The 21,927-nt window shown below is 36.9% G+C and overlaps 1 protein-coding gene across 1 annotated transcript in view; it reads right to left on the reverse strand.

The window, feature by feature from the left end:
* Positions 1-11,958: 11,958 nt before the first annotated feature.
* The window catches only part of LOC126095594 (arrestin domain-containing protein 17-like), a 197,935-nt gene continuing 187,966 nt past the window's right edge, over positions 11,959-21,927 (reverse strand). The window contains exon 11 of the mRNA XM_049910367.1: positions 11,959-12,033. Within this exon, the coding sequence (XP_049766324.1) occupies positions 11,959-12,033 (75 nt within the window). The remainder of the gene's footprint in view (positions 12,034-21,927) is intronic.

Raw genomic sequence — 21,927 nt, forward strand, 5'->3', positions numbered from 1 at the left:
GATCATTGTAATTTTTGGCTCTTTTATTGGCTACTAAATCCTTAAATTTTTTCTGTGGGGTAATGTCATTCCATAGCAAAATTGCATTACCTGTCAATTACACAACTGTATATCACATAATGGATACTGAGGATTCGTATCCTTCTCTCCTATCATTCCCATTCATTTTAAAGGCTTGTAATGACAGAGTGCTGGGCTGCCTCATTTTGTGCAAACAGCCACCAAACCTGTGAATTACTCTTACATCATGAACATAGCTGACGTCATGATTCTGCTGAAATGAAAAAAGTTGTGCTGACTGAAAAATGCTGCACTGCAATGCTAAATGAAATTCACTCTTTACTGACTGCTTCCAAGAAGGACTTAGAAAATGGAGAAAGGCTGAGCCTTAGCCCGCATGTGGCAGCACTTCGTGATTGCATGCAGTTTGGCACACAATGGCTGACCCTGTTCTAAACAAACAGTATGGGTTCTATACGTTAGCTGCTCAGGACATTTCAAGGTTATTAATGAAAGAATGATCTGAATGCTGAAATAGAAACCAGATTTGTACACTGAATGTGTAGACCCACTCAAGCATATGGAATGTCTGTAAAAATTTATTGTTAGCTGTTTCATTTGTACATATAGACAACAGAACAACTAAAGATGTACATTGATTTAAATATAATAAGTATTTTAAGGCACAAGTGTAAATTATTTATTTGTTAGAAGAATATTTTCTATTGTTGCATATAGAAAATGTATTCTACCAGTCACATTCTTTTAAAAATAAACATTTTTGCATTGAAGTCCTGCAAAAAGCTCTCATTAAACAACACAACTGCTTGCACGTGTGCAATGATAATCTGTAATATAAAGGTCAAGAATATTATCAAAATGTGACTTCAATAATATCTTCAGTAATATAGAGAATTTTAATGTATAATAACGATAATAACAGTAGTCAGTATATAATATTTCTTGTATATTGAAGGCCTTCATATGTATAAAGCTTGAGAAAGGTTATTAAAAATTATGTTTTATGATTGCACACGACTTTAAAAAAGTTATAAGTTTTGATTTTTCATGATATTACATCTTGTTCTCGATCTGAATTCATGAAACAAGAAGTTTTTGTTGCTAACAAGACCAGCTTTTTTGGAACTGATTATTTTGGGCACAAGGAGGAGTCATAATCTTTAGTGCCAAACAACACTAATAACAGAAACAGTGCTTTATATCATTGTTCCAAAGCCAGCGTACATTCCTGCAAAATTTATAGTGAGAATTATACCACACCAGTTTTCTTCAGTCCATGTACTGAACAACCCATATCGACATATGTAGTAGACCATCCTCTCACTCAGTAGGTTTTCATTTAGCTCCTTGTATATGGAAAATCACATTAGCAAATAAAGGCCACTGCCAGACAATGACAAAGGCACTTTGAGACTAACACACTTTCACTTATAACAAAATGTACAGCACAGTTTCTTCTTTTAATCTAATTAAAATATCACAATATAGTAACAAGGCACTAAAATCAGTATAAAACTGTAAAATATGCTCATTGTCTGTAGTTAAATTTCAATAAAAGTAGGACATGCTTCAAGAGTATGTTAATTATATTTATAACAGAAGGAAGAAATTTAAGTACATTTCATTTAAAAAAGAAAAAAAAATCATGCGTAAGTCAGAGACAGTAGAAGTGTTATATCAGCTGTAGAGAGAAACAAAACTTGCAATAAAAATTCTTCATTAAAACAGATATTTATATTTAGTCCAATTGTAAATTTAACCTTGCAAATTAATATCTTCAAGTCAAGATGACCTTTGCGTGTTTAAATAAACTGAATACAAAAATTTACTCCAGAAGTGCCAACTTTTGTCTGTATGATATGTAGGCACTTTTCAGCGTAGTTTCTCTAACATATTCCCGATTTCTCTCTCCACATCCTGGGAGTGAGACCTTCCATAAATATGTTCTGTTCATAAAACACAACAGTCAATTCTTTGTAGTGAATGTGAACCTTACGTAACCAAACTTGTACTAATAATGTTTAGAATGTTGAGATATCATAGGTCTCCTGTCAGTTTTTGTTAGCAGTGAGAAAAAAGGTGGCAGTGATAATAACAGTCAAAACTGTGGGTGCATTATGCGAATTAAAGCCACTTTATGTGCCACATGACCCATTTATAAGGTTTGTATTCTCATGTAGGTTTACAGTTTATTGCACAGAGAAGTGTAGTAAAGGATCCTGATAAATCAAGTATGCTGTAAATTTCATACAGGCTCAATTTTCTCTCTCTGTTATTAATAGAAAGTAGAACATGGGAAATTTGCCAGGCAACATGTTACACGTGTCTTAAGTCAATGTTATTGCAGAATACTCAAGAAGGGTTACATATTAAACATTGAAGTGTTCCCACTGCACAGGAACACCTGGATACACAGGAGAAAGAAATAGAATTATGAAGGTTGATGTATTATTGTGTCATTAGAACAGGGTAAGCAGCCCTAAGGCATAATGATATATATGCTTCTGAAGAAATTAGCAATTCTATGCACTTTTAAATTTGATCTGCTTGTTGTGTATGTCTCATTGTTAATGTTAGCACAAAGCTCAAACAGGGGAGAGTACATGCGGATGTGGATGCAAATTCACAGACACTGCAATTGCAGCTTACAGATTCTGCGCCATTAGATAAATGTAAAAATACGATTTTAAGAAACATTTTGACACTACCTTGAAAACATGCAGTACCGTTAACCACAGAAAAGAGCATATTTTTCCAGTTGCAGAAAAACACTTATAAATGAGAATTATGAAAATTACACCAAAATTACACATTATTTTGTTTAACTCTCTATTTATTTAAGGAACTGTGGAAGAAGAGAGTAACAGCTACCTCAGAGTAACTAGAACCTCAAAATCAGGCCTTTAAGTATCTCAACCTTCCACTGTCAATACATATTTTGGTTCTTTTGCATGATGCTCCATAGAAACAATTCAAAACCAGAATGGAATAATCAGTAAACTATGACACTATTTATATTTACTAATAAAATTTATGTAAATGTTTACAGTTACAGACCTCACATCTGTATTATAAGCACAACATTACAATTTCACAAAGCTAGTACCTGTTGCAGCAAGAATTTAACAGAGTGAATAGTGTCTTAAGAAGAGCACCAATAATACTAAAACAGGTGTGATTGAGAACAATCAAAATAAATCAGTTGCTGCTGAGGCAATCTGGATGGGAAATGAGACACATAAAGCAGCAGATGAGTTTTGTTAATTAGGAGTGAGGTATACGACAAGGACAGAAGTTAGGAGGATATATAGCAGACAAATAATGACAATTTTTCTTAAAAATGAGAAGTATTTTAACATCAGATATCAGTTTCAAGTGTTAGGAAGTTTTTCCTGAAGTTACTTGTGTCGAGTATAGTCTTATAGGGAAGTGGAACATAGGCAATAAAGAGTACATCCAGGAGGAAAATAGAACTTTTTGAAATGTGGTGTTTCAGAAGAATGCTGACAAGTAGATGGATAAGTAATGAAGATGTATTGAATCAAATCATGGAGAAAGGTGCACCATGTGAGTAGAAAAAGGGACATACTGATAGCACAGGCCCTGAGACAACAAGGAAAAGCTAATTTGGTCATGGAGGGAACACAGTGAGATGTTGCGGAGTGGGTGTGGAAAGGGGGAGGGGGGGGGGGGGTAGAATTGTACTGATAGACTAAGGGTTGACTACAGTAATCACTCTCATTTATAAAATTAGCTGAATTTTCCACTGGTGCTTGGCAGAATATAACTATATTATTAAGAAGGAAATATTTCCTAATGTTGCACAACATTATGTTTAGTCAAGTCACCAACCAACTTTGGTTTCTTAGGCCATCTTCAAATGACAATTGAATGTTACAAACACAATAAAATGATGTGCAACTTATACAGATATTATTTACACAGAATATACAAAAATTATGACCATAGCATGTTTGCATAAGATAGTATTATTTTTTGCCATGTAGAAATAATTACATCAATGAAAGAAAGAAACAAACTTTTTTGTATGGAGCTACATTTACCAACTGCTGAAAATAATTTCAAATCTACAATTTCAGTCTATTATTTCTAATACAACTTAGTTAAAGAGAGGGAGAAAAAGGAAACTGAGTCTGATCACTTAATACTAAACTGGCATTCTATGTAATTTATTTGTTAATTTCCAGTGTTTCCAGCACAGACATCTTACTAATTTTTTTAAAATAAATGTAATACTTCACATTCTACATCATACATGTGGTTATCTGTTATTAAATGATCAGCAAACGTTGAATCTTTCTTTCTTAATCTGCAGCTTCTCTCATGTTCAGACAACCTAATTACCAAAGCTCTACCTAACTGACCAAAATTTACGTTCCCACAGTGCTTGCATTTGATTTTATATCACTACTCTGTGCCAACAATTGCAGTTTGTCTTTACTATTGAATAAAAATGATATGATGTTGGTATTATAAAATGCAGGTCTGATTGAGGCTGACTGCTGAACGATTCTGCTGCCAACAACATACATTTCACATAAGGACCATTAAGCTAAGATTAGAGAGATTAGGGTTCATATGGAGACATAGAGATAGTCATTTTTTCCTTGCTCTATTTGCAAGTGAAACAGGAAAGGGAGTGACTAGTAGTGGTAGAGTGGGCCCTCTGCCATGCACCATATTGTGGCTTGCAGAGTATGTGTGTAGATTTAGTTGCAGGACTTCAATTTTTACCTAAGTTATCTGAAATTTTGCCAGTATGTGGCATGATGCACCAGTTTTTGTAACTACTGACTGATTCCTGTTGTTCAGCATACAGAAGTGGTGTAGTTTTACATATTTTCTTTTTTTGTAGTATATTATCAATCAGGGCAGAGCTGTAGCCTTCACTTGAAGCAATTTTTTATGTTCTGTAGTTCTGTTTGAAAGGCAGATTCAGATGATGAGAGATATATGAGGCGATGCACCATTGAATGGAAACCTGCATGGTTGAGGCTGCGTAGGTGCTGGTAGGAATCTGTAGCTATGGTTGTTCTGTAAGGTCCAAGAAATTGACACAAAATTGGTGCATCATCTCATGTATTGGCCAACTTGCAGATAACGTTGGTAAAAAGCTGAAGTCTTGCAACTACACATGTACATTTTACAATACCAACAGCAAATCAAAACTTTTGTTCAATAGTAAAAACAGATGCAACCCTTAGCCCAGAGGGATGTATATATTCATTGGTCAGACAGAGCTGTAGTAGTTAGTGTATCTGAAAATGAGAGAAGATGGAGATTAAGAAAGAAAGATACAACCTTTGCTGATCATCTAATAGAGAAAACTACTCATAGATCTAAAATGTGAGGTGTTACATTTTGTAATGAAAAATAGAAAGATGTCCCTACTGGAGACACAGGAAATCAACAAACATACAACACAGAATGTCAGCTTAGCATTAAATGATCAGACTCAGTTTTCTCTTCCCTCTTTTAAATTAAGTTTTAGTACAAGCAATAGACTGAAATTGGAAATTCAGACTTATTTTTCATCAGTTGGTAAATACATCTCCACATAAAAAGGTTTGTTTCCTTTTTTAGTTGATGTAATTATTTCCCTGTGACAAGAAATATAATACTTTCCTATGTAAACACCCTTCTTGTTATCATTTTTATTTATTCTGTGCAAACAATGTCTGCATAAGTCAGACTCATTTTATCTGTCTTGATGAGATTCAGTTATCACTTGAAGATTCCTAAGAAACTGAAAGCCAGTTTGTGATTGAATAAATATAATTTTGCAGAACATTAGGCACTGTTTCCTTTTTAATATTACTCTCATTTATATTTAGGAGTGAAGGAGACTGGGACAAATACAGAGAGCGAAAACTTATCTTTAACTTTTACACAAACCAGAGTTAAAGGACATGAAAGAGAGGCAGTAATGGAGAAGGTTATGAGACATGATTTCAGCCATTCCCCTATGTTATTCAGCCTGCACATTGAGCAACCAGTAAAGAAAACCCAAGAGAAATTTGGGAAGTGAAGTAAATTGTCAGCGAGATCTCAAATCTGCCAATAACTTTGCAGTTCTGGCAGAGATGGCAATGGGATTGGAAGATTAGTTGAATGGAATGGACAGTGTTTTGAAAAGAGGTTATAAGATTGTAGAATTGTTAGTATTGATCACATTTTATTTTGTTGACAAATGATGCAACAGGAATGAGTTTCAGTTCTGAGTGAGGGGACATTAAATGTGTGGTGTGATGCAAGTACCAGTGCTTGATCCACTCATGTTCTTGGTCTACATAAATCATTTACCTGGGACACTGGGGGGAGCTTTCAAAAACTGATGTTTGTTGAAGACATGGCTATATTGATGGAGGACCCAAACACATCCACAGCCATGAGAATAATCTAACAGGAATTACAATTGGTTATCAACAATGAGCTTAATGTAGCAAAACTCATATTATGCAATTTCAGAAGATTCAAAATGACTTGCAGGTGCCAGAATTAGTGATCAATGAGCATACATTGAATAAAGCTGCATCTGTGTAGTTCCAGCACACCCATATGGATAATTAAGATAGCATCAGCAAGAGGATAAGTTAATCAAAAAGCTCAATTCTACCTGTTTCACACTTAGAAATCTCTCTCACTGAGTTGACCAGCAAAGAGGATAGCTAGTGTGCTGTACCTTGGCATAATTTCTGTACCAATGCAGATAAAGTGAAGGATTCAATAGGAATATTGTGTAATGTTAATACTGAAAAATCTTGCAGATGCCTCTTTAGGGATGTAGGGATTCATAGACTTACAAGCTAACCCACATACTCCTCAGTGGTGTTTGTAGTTAACAAAAAGCATGAATTCAGGATGCACATTGTAACTCAGAACCACAGTAGAAGAAGTGAACATAATTTTTAGTTAGGCTATGCACCACTCACTAAGGTTCAGAATGGAGTCTTATAATATAGTACAAAAATCTGTAACATTAGACAGGAAACTGGAAGTCTCCAAATATTTAAAAGAATGTAAAAGGCTCCATCACCATCCACTCCTATAGGTTATCACTAAGTTAGTGTTAGTAATGTACAGAATTAGTTTTTTATCATCACTGCTTGCCATATTTGACATTAGTTCAATAACATTAGCTGAATACTGAATCAGTGCTTGGTGGAACATGGTAACAATATTAAATAGGAAACACTTCCTAATGTTCTGTGATATTCATTCTGTAAGAGGTTGCTGTTAAACATTGAGCAGTCCCATAACTAGCCAGATATTCTGTAATTATGTATTCACTGTGTTTGTTTGTCAACATTTGACGTTATCAAGGGCTTTAAGGAAGCCAATAAATATGTCAATCTGTTTATTGCTGTCCATGGACATCTGCTGCTTTTTCTAAAGTATACATCTCCCAAATCACTCAGTATTATGTACATACCTACTTCCTTACCTAGGCCAATTCTGTAAAATACTAGCAGTAACTTTGTACTTTGTGAAGCCACGATATACATTAGTGTGACATTTTGAAGAACATTAGGAAGTATTTTCCATTTAATATCATAAATTTAATGCTGACCTGAAGATTATTGATTCATGATGAAGCTATTCTTCACTCCCATCATGTGCCTGTATAGAGTACTCCTGGCCATTGTCTTGGAGACTTATCTCTGTACAAAAGATAATATACAGACTTGGAAAATTGTAATCAATCAATACTCTACTTGACACTTTCAAAATTTATACAATTTACAAGCATCTCTAAAGAATTAGCACTGTAGTTTATGTCAGAACGATATGCAAAATGATTTTTAGTAAATATGCAGGTACGAATATAATGTGTGTGGTTTGGGAGGTATTTACTTCAGCAAAAGGAGACAAGTTTTAGATGTCTGAAGACAGCAACATTGAGACTGACATGTTTATTGACTTGCTTACAGCAAAGTCAAATATTGTCAAAAAACACAACAAATTCATAATTAGAGACTGTCTGGCTGTTTAAGGGACTGGAATGAGTATACTGGTGCTTGTATACTATTTTATATGGAGACAGATAAGAACAAGTGAAAATATTGCTGACAGTACAGTAAATTTTTAGGAATATATAAACAACTAAGCAACTTACTAGGACTTTCCTGGACAATGCTGTTATACATATGAAAGGATATTATTTATGGGTAAGATTTCCAGAACAATCAACGATAGGTACCATGACATGTAAATGATCTAAAGTAAAAGTAATGTAAATATAAAGCACAGCAACTGGTGAACATTTTTATTGTTGCTAGAATACAATGTTCCTACTAAATCACTTCAGTGACAATGTTAAAATGTTTAGAGATGTGAATCTGAAGCTGTGAAAGATGGAATCACTATGTTTCTCTTGTATTGTGGCAGGGAAGTGCAAAGATGTGATTTATTGTAAAGTGTAATATGCCTTCAAAAGTAGTGGCTAAGAACTTTTGACTAACTATTGCTGAGTGTAATTGATTTATAAGATTCTCCTACCTACCTGAGGGAGATGCATGCCTCTTCATTACATGGACAACCAGGGTTCAGTGGTACTAGCTACAGCATTTCCTTGGCAGGACTAGAGTAGCATCAACTTAGTTTCATGTAGCCATCTGAAGAGCTATTTGGAGGAGGAGTAGTGGCTGTGAGTAAAAAGCCGAAAGTAAGAATGTGGAGAGCAGTGCACTAACAACATGCAACAACATACTGCATAGCAAGAGGAAACAGTCACACAACATGATGTGGATTCTTAGGCCTAATTGCAGACCTAGAATGGATAGGTTCATTGGTTGGGAACATTTACTAAATGAGAGTAAATAACAAATTTGTTTGTCAATAGTGTGTAATGGAATCTCTTACTCCAGTGCAAAATTCTAAAAATGGCATACTGTTTCCCATGGTGACCTACACTTACAGTTCTTCGGAGAGAAGTGCAGTTACAACTTATTGAGAGCACTCAGTGGACTGAATAGACTCTCAAAGGAAAAGTATTATGAGTGGATGGAAGAGATTCTCAAATGCCACGCTCTATCTGAAATCACCCAGGCTAACTGGAATGTTATTCTGTTGTATGCATTATATTTACAATGTACTTGGGGATGCATTATCTTTAAACCATCCTGTTCTTCATGTTTATTACAATAATTGTTCTGAGATTATGGAATTTGTATATTTGGTGACTTCCATGAAAATGTTCTCCAGTGCAAAATATTTTGAGCCAGGAAATGTGGAGTTTGTAAAATCAGTCTGTGATAATTATGGCTTGAGCCTGCATTCTGCCCCACATGAACCCTTCAAGTGCTGACTGACTGCCATGTCAACTTTTACCTTAAGGTGTCTTTTGGATACGTTATGGAGGGCAAGGGCCAGCATACCAGCTGTTGTCAGCTTGCCAGACCTTGCAGTCACTACTTCTCCCACAAGTAGCTCCTTAGGTGACCTCATGAGGCTGAGTGCACCCTGTGCCAATTCTTTCACCCAGCATAGATTCCTGACCCTACCAGGAACTGTAGGTGGAGGAGCAGAAGAAAGAGTTTCAGGATAATATGGGCTTGGTAGTACTAGTTAGAGGGGAAAAAAATGGCTCTGAGCACTATGGGACTTAACATCTATGGTCATCAGTCCCCTAGAACTTAGAACTACTTAAACCTAACTAACCTAAGGACAGCACACAACACCCAGTTAGAGGGGAGAAAGATTAATTGAATTCTTTAATAAAGTTCAGCTAGTAATAGCAAATACCCTGTTTGAGTATTACAATAAGGGTATGTATACTTGGAAAGACCTGGAGATGCAGGAAGATTCCTGTTGGATTACATCATGGTCAGACAATAATATGAAAAGTAGAGTTGCTAATCACCATATAGTAGAGATGCTGAGTCACAGATAGGCACAACAAGAAGACTGTTGGAAAGTGAGCTTTCAGCCAACAATGCTTTTGTCAAAAACTGCCTCCCCCAACAAACATGAGTTGCATTTGCGTGTGTGTTTTGTCTATTTTTGACAGATGCCTTGTTGGCCAAAAGCTCACTTTCTGACAGTATTATTCCATTCCATTCTGGACTTTCCATTGTTTGATCAAGGTCAGACAGAGATTCCAAAATCAGGTATGGATGCTAAGGTATATGCAAGAGCAGATATAGAATCAGATTACAGTTTAGTAATAATAAAGAGAAGACTGAAGCCTAAGAGAATTGTAGAATGGAAGCTTTCATGACTGGTATTGACAATATTGCTATATGTAGATATTTGTTTTATCGGCATTAGTTTATGGTCCAAGGCATAATTTTCTGCCTAAGAGAATTTAAGATAATCTTCCAGAAGAACTAGTGAGGAAGGAAGTGAGATACTGAAGTATGGGGGAATGATGAGATGCATTTGAATTTCACTAACGATGTGGATAATGCAATAAGGAACACTACAGTAGCCAGTTCAGTTGATGAGGAGTGAACATCTCTAAAAAGAGCAGTCACAACAGTTGGACAGACAAACATAGGTAAATAATTCAAGGCAATAGTGCAGTGTGCTGTGGTTTTGGAGAGAGGTGACCACCTGACTTAAAGTTACTTCCCCACTCACTGACACAACAGCCTATACAAAAGCTCCACTGTCAACAACAGTGCATTTGGGTGGTTGTTTCTTTCTGTTGCAAGTGTGTTTTTGTGCTGTGGCAATTAAGTGGAAGCATGTTGTGATTACTTATGCTGACAAAGTAGCTGTATCAATGAAGTTGAAAAAGGAAGTTTATTGAAAACTGTTGTCACTAATTATGGAGTTGGTGTTTCTACCATTTGGGTTCAAATGACTCTAAGCACTATGGGACTTAACATCTGAGGTCATCAGTCCCCTAGACTTAGAACTTCTTAAGCTTAACTAACCTAAGGACATAACACATCCATGCAGGCAGGATTCGAACCTGCGGCCGTAGCAGCAACGAGGTTCTGGACTACCATTTAGGAATGGATGAAGCTGGAATCTAAATTTCTAGAGCAAGCTGTGAAAAATCGTTATAGAAAACCATGGAAAACATCTGTCTTTGAAAATGTAGATGAAGCTCTCTACTTTTGGTTCAACCACAAATGAAATAAAGGCATGCCTTTGACTGGCCTGATACTACAAGAAAAAACTAAAATATTTTCTGAGTTGTTAGGTGAGGAAGAAGAAATTTTTCTTCAAGCTTTGGGTGGTTGGACACGTTTAAAAACAGGTATGACATTTGTTGTCTGCAGACCCACATATGGTTAATGTTTTTAAAACAGTGCAAAGATTACACTCAAGGCTACACTAGGAACCAAGTTTACAGTGTTGATGAAATGGGAGCTAATTTCAAGCTTTTGCCTACAAAATCATTAGCTTCCTCAAAAGAAATGTCTGCCCCAGGACACAAAATCAAAAAAGAAAGGATAACTGTTATTTTGGCATCAAACATTTCTGGCACACGTAGGCTGCCCCATCATGTACCTGGAAGTTGAAAAAACCTTTGACCTTGAAGGATATTGCTATTATCTATCCCATTTTCTTGTGCCATTTAAGGGAATGGGATAGATAATAGAAATATTTAGGTATAACACTATAATGTAAAAAAAAACAAAAAAAACCCTTGTTTCCTTGCACATTTCTTGTGCATTTGACACGTTCCAACGGATTTTCCGTGCTATTGATCAATGGAACACATAACTAACTAACTAACTGACCAAAATGCATTACGAGTTTTTTTATAGAGCCTAAAAATATTCTTAGATGTCTTGTAAACTCTTTGACGAATGGTTTACTGATCATTTTGCACAAAAGATTTTATCCAAAAAAGGCCTGCCTAGAAAAGCCATCTTATTAACTGACAATATGCCTATGCATCCTTGCGAGATAAAAAGCAGCAATATTATTGTGTGTTTCCTTCACCAAAATGTAACAAGGCTAATTCAGCCACTGGATCAGGGCATAATAGCGACATTTAAACAGCATTACCATGGAATATTCTTGAGAACCATCCTGCAAGATAGTGACATGCAAAACAAAAACATTAATGATGTGCTGAAGGAATTAAAAATGAAAGACATAATGTATTGGGATGTGCAAGCCTGGGATAATGTGAAGGTAGAAAGAAAATCTTCAAAGGTTTCAGACAGAACAGTATGATAGGCTCGGAGAAAACAAGACAGAAAACTTTGAAAACTTGACAGATATGGTAAAAAGAATTCCTGCATGTGAAAACATGGATATGTGTGAGGTGGAGAACGGACTGTTGCAGATAGTTTGCAAGAAATCATGGAGCAAGAAATTGTAGAGTGTTGCAGTCAAATGCTGACACAATTGAAAATCCCAAAACAGATGACATGGACGACAGAGTCACAACTGACAGTGGTTTTTGAGCACTAGAGGTAAGCCTAAATTAAGAACTTCTCTTCTTTCAAAAACCTACTGGGTCTAGTGTAACACAGAAATTACAGCATATGTTGTTCTTGTTTTGGGTTGCCCTAGGATTCGTTGAATAATGTAATTAGTCAACACCAGCTGGTGTCCTTCTATTCATGAAACAGTGGTGGGACGTGACTGCTCAAAAATGTGTGGAGCGATACAAGAAACAAAAGAAAGTTACTGTTTTTTTTGAATGAGTAATTCATATACTGGAAACTACTGTATTAAGTACGGTATACTGTATATTAATGTAGTGTAAATCTAAAAATTTAATTCTAACTTTAATAAAGAACACAAGCCTTGCATAAAAAGGGACTTTTCAACTCATTTGGCCTTCAAAGCTATCCTAAAATATGTACTGTAATTACAGTACAAAATACTGTAGTAAATGTTAGATGTTCATAGTTTAAGCAGAAAAATTATTATCCAAAACTCCCTATTAGTATGGTTAACCAGGGTTGATGTGTACTTCAATTGATAGATAAAAGAAGGAAGTACAAAAATGTCCAAGGAAAGAATGAAAAAAATAAAAAGTGCAGGGAAGCAAAGATGAAACGGCTACAGGAAAAGTGTGAAGAAATTGAAAAAGAAATTGTCATCAGAATGACTGATCTAGCATACGCAAAAGTCAAAATAACTGTTGGTGAAATGGAAAGCAATGGTGCTAACATTAAGAGTGCAATGGAAGTTAAACACAGAGGAAAGAGCAGGCAGGTGAAAAGAGAGCACTGAAGACCTAAACGAGGGGGAGGCATTGTCTGATGATGTCACAGAAGAAGAAATTAGAGCTGAAATGAAAGAGAGGGTATCTAATATTTGTGTCAGAATTTAAAATGGAAGACCCGAGATCAAATAATGCAGAAGGGATAGGTAACATTCCATTGGAATTTTTAAAGTCACTTGGAGAAGTGGCAGCCAAATGACTATTCAAGCTAGTATGTAGAATCTGTGAGACAGGTGACATATAATGGAAGCAAGACTGAAGAAAAATCAAGATACATTCGTAGGATATGTTAACCTGAAAAAAGCATTTGACAGTGTAAAATTGTACAAGATGTTCAACATTCTGAGAAAAAAGTAATCTATAGTGAATGACACCTAACATACAATATGTGCAAGAATCTAGAGGGAACAACAAGATTATAAGACTAAGACTGAAGTGCTCAGATTAAAAATGGTTTATGATGGGGATGGACTCTTTTCCCCTACTGTTCAATCTACATTGAAGAAGCAGTAATGGAAATAAAAAAGAGAGGTTCAAGAGTGGTATTAAAATTCAGGGTGAAAGGGTGTCAATGATAAGATTTGCTGATGACATTGCTATCCTCAGTGAAGGTGATGAAGAGTTACAGACTCTGTTGAATGGAATGAACTGTCTAATGAGTACAGAATATGGATTAAGAGTAAAACAAAGAAAGTGAAAATGATCAGTAGTGGCAGGAATGAGAATAGCAAGGAGATTAACATAAAAATTGGTGATTATGAAGTAGATGAAGTTAAGGAATTCTGCTACCTTGGAAGCAAAATAACCCTTTATGGATGAAACAAGGGGCACAAAAGCAGGCCATTTCTGATGAAGAGATGTCTGATAGTACCAAATGTTGGCCTTAATCCAAGGAATACATTCCTGACAAAACACATTTGGTGCACAGCATTGTATGGTTGTGAATTATGGACTGTGGGAAAAGAACAAAATCAAAGATTCTGAAATGCGGTGCTTGAGAAGGATGTTGAAAATTAGGTGGACTTCTAAGGTAAAGAATGAGGAGGTTCTCCACAGAATCTGTGAAGAAAGGAAGAAACATACATTGTGCCATGAAGATAAGATATGAGAAATTAGGGCTGTTGTGGAGACATACAAACAGTCATTTTTCGCTTGTTCTATTTGCAAGTGGAATGGGAAAGAAAATGACTAATAATGATACAAGGTACCCTCCACCATGCACCGTAAGGTGGATTGTGGAGTATCAATATAGATGCACATGTAGATGTACAGAAAACATTGACAAGAAGAAGAAACAAATAGCATGACAGAACATGTGTTAAGACATCAGGGGATTACTTCCATGGTACTAGAGGGAGCTGTAGATGGTAAAAATGCAGAGGAAGGTACAGATTGGGATACATCTAACAAATAATAATGTTGAGTGCAAAAGCTACTCCGAGATGAACAGCCTGCCAAAATCGAACTTACATCAGCTCCAGTGTTCTCAGAGAATGCTCTTCCTCACAGTACAGATAGAGAAAGTATTAATATGATATTAGTTAACTGCAGAAGCATCGAAGAAAAGATCCCAGAAATAGCATTACTTATTGAAGGTTATAATGTCCAGATAGTATGGTGAAAAGAAAGTTGATAGTAACTGGAAGTGAATAGCAATGAAATCCTAGGCTGAATTTGGAATATTTAGCATAAGCTGTAGTTATCAATGGTAGTGGCATTTTTATTGCATTAAGGAACTCGATAATATGCAAGTAGATTTTCATAGATTCTAAATGTGAATTAATCTGGATGAAGTTAAGCATCAAAGGTCAGTCAAGAATGATAATTGGATGCTTTTATTGACAGTCTGTGTCTGGAGCTGTAGTGGCAGAACACTTCAGAGAGAGCTTAGCAGGATATTGTTAATACTTTTCCTTATCATTCCGTTGTAATAGGGAGTGACCTCAACTTGCCAGATACAGACTGTGAGTCATATTATCATTCTGGTGTCAGGAGAGAAGGATTTGTGTGACGTTTTTCTGAATGTCTTGTTCGAAAATTACTTTGAGCAGATAGTAAACCAACTCCCGGTCTCAGACCTCCAAGCAACAAACAAACCTGAATTTATCGAATCAGTTAAAGTAGAGGGAGGAGCGCAATGCTGTGATAGCAACTGTGCCTAAGCGTTTTATAAGGAATTTAAAGAAAGTAGGAAAATGGTTTTGCTTAGCAAGAGTGACAGAATACAAATTGCAGAGTATCTGAGTAATCAACATCAAATATTCAGCGTGCACAAATGGAGAAAATCAAAAGCATCGTCCAACAAACCGCGACAGGGATGATTTCCAGTCTAGCATACGGTAACATGTTCAAGTTTGAGAAACGAACCGACCTTCCACCAGATCATACGTGGAACAACAACGAAAAACGACTACGAACTCGAGTTCCTTTCGTGACAGAGGCGAATGTCATGGTATCGTCTGCAGCAGCTGTCACGTTGCGGCAGGTGCGTAAAACCGCCAGTACAGTTTTTACAACTGGGCCCAGGAGACACGACGCAGACGGGACAGTGAATAATACAGCTAATGGCAGATGCTGGCTCCGATCGCCGCGCACGTAATAAAATTTTAATGGCTGTGGAATTCAACGCAAAGAAAATTATTGTCTTGCTTTAGCACTCGAAAAAGGAAAATATAGAGCTTCCATAATGAACACTTTAGCGGTTTCTCAGCTCCCCGAGCTCATGAATTTCGATGCATAGATCGATATTTATAAGCACTGATCAATTGTAAAAAAACAGAAAAGGCGCCATGTGTCGTCCGCGGAACTCTGTGTATTATTAGAAATGGAGTCAAACACTCTTTAGTGACATGCGATCGGTTCTAAAACGAGGAATGTGGTGAGATGGCAAATGTCAATGTCGTATCGAAATTTTTCGCAGAAATAACACGGCAATATGATAAATTTTAGGCCGTAGTACCTATATAAAGTGCTGTTTGATTCTCGGTATACTATGGTTACACGAAAATGGGTGCGAAACTGCGGCGTTTCAGTAGACTTCGGTCTCCCACTCAGCACACTTTTTATGAAAAGTTATACTGTTTCAGTACCATGTATTACCGATGTGTATTGTATTCCTTACTAAGCAAGCTGTCGAATGCCTTTAAACAAGTATGGGGGCGCAAAATAGGTGTTGGGAAGTGTTTATCTAATGCAGTTTAATCGTACGCCGTAAATCATTCTCCTTGTGACATTGTTGTATAGTAGCTTTTAAAATTCTATAGGTCATTCAGCAATGACTCAGTTTATTTTTCAGAATGAAAGCATGAACACTGGAACAGCGTTTGTTTATCGAAAGACATTTTACACATATTTTGGATGTATTCTTATCGTGAGACACGCAATCAGTACCACATTGGATCCAAGAACAGCACCATGCGGGATGACCATTTCCTGGTGAGATTACGGTACTGAAACGAAGACCAACTGTGATGAAAAAAATTAAGCATCCTCTGATACGCCTTTTGTGTAATCTTTCCCCCTTTTTTTACAGGTTGACGAAACGTTTTAGGACTGGATCCCTAAAGGAAGGGCCACTCAGGAAGACCAGCCTCAGTTGAAACCCTAGAGAATTTAGAACGAGTGCAAATCCTTTTCAATGTGGAGCCACTACATCGAAAACACATTCAGCACGGCAACTCAGGATGTCATGACTGTCTCTTCTGAGAATAATTAAACAGAACCTTTACCTTTTTCCTTACAAAATTCAGCTCCTCCTAACTATGGAGGACAGTGATATGGTGTAGCGACTGAGGCCTTTACAAATGGAACAGTCGTTAAGGATACTGTGAATCCACACATTCACGGTGCTGGAATAGTCCCCGTATAGTTCCGATCTCAAACAGCATGATTATTTCTTTTGGGATTATCTAAAGGACAGAGTCTTCTAAGATGCACCTGCCACACTCCAGGCCTTCGTACTACAATTTCCAGAGAGATCCATGCTGTCGAAAATTGTCATCTTCAGTAATTCATCACAGAATTCAATTCAAGTCTTTGCACACTCTTTGCTGCAGAAGGAGAGCACTTTGAAGACCTTTTCAAAAAGAAGAAAAAAAGGAGCTGCTCTTCAAAATATTGGCCAAAGAAGGTTTCATCAGATAACTCACCCCGATGAGTTGAATCATCTAGCGAAAATGTCATTTCGGAACAGTGAAGCATTTGTAAAATATTAGGGGTGTCCCTGTTACGTGGGACACTGTTCCATTTAAGAGAAAGTTCCGGTTCAAGTTCCCATTCATTTACTTGATTTCTTTCTTAAGCTCTGACTCAGATTTCCTAAAAATAAATAAATAAAAGAGAAGATAACCTGGCGGTCAACGTTTATCGAAATTAGAACAGAGAGCCTGTCTTATTTTGATAACAGTGCGTCACTGACTCTTTTATCGCCGGAATAGTATAGGACACTGCAGGTAGACCAGTGAAACACATGAGTGAACCGATAATGCAGTGAGGACCTACCAAATAATAAGACACTTTAAAAAGTAATATGTTGGGTGCTGCAAAGAAAAGAACCTCCATAGATACTGAAGACGATTCATCATCCTTAAATACCTTAGCATAGCTGTAATCGTCGCATTGTATTCTCAAGGATATCAAGACACAAGAAAATTATGTCATAAGAACTATAACCCCCTTTAATTTGAAACTGCAGAGCAATGTAGGGCTATAAAATAATCTCACAGTTTATCTTCTGAGAGTGCGAGTGATGAAACGAGATGGGCGGCATTCATTAATTTTGTGCTGCTCTCTTTCTCATGGAGGTCTTCCTGCCACTTGTCATGTGTAATGTATAACAAAGACTTGGCCCTACTGAAAACAATTTGACAACAGAGAACTGTGTTTTCCTGTCAGAAGTAATTCAAATCATTAAATCAAAGCAAAGCAAATCTGTGCGTGTGAGTGAGAGCGTTGTGATGTCTTATTACTGAAAGCATTAAAAATGTAGGGCAAAGGAGTGAACATCATGGTTTAACATTCGCTTGATGATGATGTCATCAGAGATGCAGCCCCAAATCGGACTGGGAAAACGGGTAAGGAATTCGAAAGTGTTATTTTCAAAGAAACCATCTAGACTTTTGCTTTCAACGGTTTGGGGAAACCCTGATGTGGATGGGCGGACAGGGATTTTAATTGTCAACATGTCTAATGCGAGCCCCGTGTGCTGCCCACTGCGTCGTCTCGGCCAGTGCAAGATGTTGTAAGAATAAGTCAGACAAAAGCAAGGGGAAGATAATCGTAGCTTTTCGAAAATTAAATAAATAAATTTCAAAGCAGCAGCTATCATAGTGCCATACAAAGATAGGCTGCGTGAAAGCAACAGATTTACGCATTTAAAGCATACACGTCGACAAGAACGGGTAGTATCAAGCGTTGGAATAGTGTTCTGGAAATGACTCTGTGGAAAATGACGTGGGAAGAGAAGAGAGAAGGATTGGCAACTTGAGGTTTGTGAACGACATTGTATCGTTGCCTAACGGCAACTTGAGTTTTCCGAACAACACTGAGTGACTCGAATCTCTGGATACTGGTATGGCTTCAAAAAGTCTGTTGGTTGACCTCAGCTTAAAGCTTTCCAAAATTCAACGAAGAGGAATGAGAGGATATGATTTTGTTGACGACTTGATTCTGGAAACTTGTACTGGAATGACTCCATGACGACCTTTAATTTTTATTTTATTTTTGTACTAGTGTACAGTTGCGATCTCAGGCTATTTTCAAGTACCTGGTTACGTTCGTTGGCTCTTCTGTCAAAAAGTAACTGCGATAACAAATATTGGCAATTTAGCGGAAGGTGGTGTTACTAAACAGAAGTACGCATAATGATGTCTTGGCGAGTTAGTGATAAGTTGAAATGCGAAAAGCTTCTGAGCGTTGAATTATTTGAAGCTCATTTGGAGCTTATCACACAACAATTGATAAATTTGAGCATCGTGTTAATGCAAATATTCGATTGGTGGAAATACAAAAAGTTAGAAAAGCTAACGCATGCAAACCATAGAAATTCAATAAGTAGGAACAAGCGTAACATAAAAATTAGTTTTAAGTTTTTCAGTGTGTAGAAAATCTGACTAATATTGGATTAACCCCCACAACAACGACTGTGCTAAATAAAAGCCTAAAATTTAATGCCGAACCTTGCTTTTGAAACAGTACGATGAAAAACCTTATTGAAAATCCGAAGTTAGCTCTCGATATGGCTCACTTGTCTCCACATGATCGTAACAACACTATCTGTAAAACCGCGAAAGTAATGTATACACCAACATAATTGGAAAGTAGACTCACCATAAGAACAAAGAGAGGTAGTGAAGTCATACGTCAAATCAATAATACGAAAATAAAACAAAAATTAACAGTGCAGCCATCAAGAAGCCATTCAAAAAATTTATAGGAACTATGGATCACAGTAAGTTCTGGTCCAACTCGTAAATATGAAGAATAGTAAGATATAAAATCTTCGATCTCTTTATAACAGGATGGTAGGCTTTGGTGAATGCTCACCAGCTGATGTTCTACCAATACATATCTTTGGCTACGAGACACAGACATCGAATACATTGTTTAAATGGAAACTAAGAAAAGCGCAAATAGCAATGGTAAGCATAATGTTGTACAGCAGACGAACATGTGGGAAGAGGAAAAGACACATACGATCTGCTACAAAACTCAGTGCCATCTTTCATTGAAATGACCGTGAGATGATTAGGGCGAACAGAACTGGTGCTACACTACTGTCCAAGTAACAGACGAAGATTTTGGATAAGTGGGCTAAACCGACATGGTAGTTCATCCGGAAAAATCACTGTGTTTACTAGGTAAGCAACAGCTGAAGTCCACACTCGATGAAGGAATGAATAGCTCACGAGTCAACGTGTCTCTAAAGAGGCAGTATCACGTGTTGATAGGAATTATAAAGTTTCTATTTCGCTACAATAAAGATAAAAATTTACACCAAAGAATAAAAAATGCGTGCTTGATCTCTTGCCGTAAATTCCAGCTGTCAATTGTGGATGTTATCAAAGAAGGTAGGAAATGATCCTCTAGTGACTAAAGTAAGTAAAATGATAATTAATCCACAGTACTGACAGTGCTGTAAAACCGGGCTTCAGCCTTACCTCACGAGCATCCTGAATCAATAAAACGTGATCTTCGCATCGTTTCTGCCAAAAGCCTATTTCCACACTAATAAGATATTCCAGGGACATACATTTACGGACCGAATTCATAAAGTGAACATTAGTATTTATTGCAGTACAGCTGCAATACTGTTGGTGCTTCTATGGCATTAAAAAGCTGTTTTCTCGAACTGCCCTACAAATTGAGTTTACGCTTGGATACTGACTTTTATACTCAATTGTTCCAAAGCTGACAATCAGCAAACATGACGAAACATGTGACAGAAATTTTTGGCCTGAAACTTCGAATGGACTGGCGAATAACCAGTTTTTGAAATTGTACTGTACTGTGTAAAACCGAAAGATCCCAAGGGGATGAAACCCATACAACACTTCGACAAATATCAATTTTTTTGCACTCAAATGGCAGCAATAGTAGTCGAACATTTACTCGATAACGATTTAGTTCTTGGGATGTGCGTAAGTAAATGGATTAACGTCACGCCATGTAACGAAAAAGTCACACATTTGAGGAAAGACTGTCCATACAAGGACGGGAATAAGGGGAGCTTTCATGGTCTCCCGCCAAAGTGATGGTGGAGAGAGCATAAATTATGATAAAGGAGCAGGAGACGGTGGAGCAAGAGCTCAGAGAAGTGGTTGCTGAAAGGTATTCTCGAAGACACTGCTTAAAAAAGTTACCAGAACGTGATAAAGGTAATGTGTCCAGTTCAAAAATGGTTCAAATGGCTCTGAGCACTATGGGACTTAACTTCTGAGTTCATCAGTCCCCTAGAACTTAGAACTACTTAAACCCAACTAACCTAAGGACATTACACACATCCATGCCAGAGGCAGGATTCGAACCTGCGACCGTAGCGGTCGCGCGGTTCCAGACTGTAGCGCCTAGAACCGCTCGGCCACTCTGGCCGGCAATGTATCCAGTAATTTGGCATTTCACAATAGGCTTTTTGTCAGCGTAAATTATACAAGAACAAGTGAACTTTCACATGAACGAATGTCATATCTATGTAGACAAAATTATGTAACAAGGGTATGTGTGTGTTCTTACTGCAACAGATATTCTTAAATATCATTGGTGATGCAAAAGTAACAGGAAAAGTGAAACATTGAAATGAATTGTCAACAGAGCGCTGTGGTTTTCGTATGTTTTTTAATAGTGATGAAGTCTATTTATATATAGTTGTATCGCGTCAGGTGGTGCTGTAGCGTTGTTGTAGTTCATCGTTATCTAAGAAAGAAATAAAAACATTGCAGGCTGGTAAAGAAGTAAAATAATTATGAAAAGGTATTTTTAAGGCCAGTGGTCAGAATGGGCACTCTCTTTTACTTATTAGAGGTATCGAAATATACAACTGTGGACTGCACTACACCACCCCGAAAACTACTGCCTTAACACAGCACGTCGATGAATAATGTAACAATTTTCGTAAAAAAAAGAGAAAAGAAAAAGAAAAAAAAATGGTTAATGCTACTGGAACTACTTGTCAGACAAAGTATATTTCACAGTTTCACTTACTTTTGCATCGCCATGTAGCTTCTGCGTGAAATTGGAGTTTTACATGA

This window comes from Schistocerca cancellata, chromosome 8, assembly GCF_023864275.1.
Source record: "Schistocerca cancellata isolate TAMUIC-IGC-003103 chromosome 8, iqSchCanc2.1, whole genome shotgun sequence".
NCBI lineage: Eukaryota > Metazoa > Arthropoda > Insecta > Orthoptera > Acrididae > Schistocerca > Schistocerca cancellata.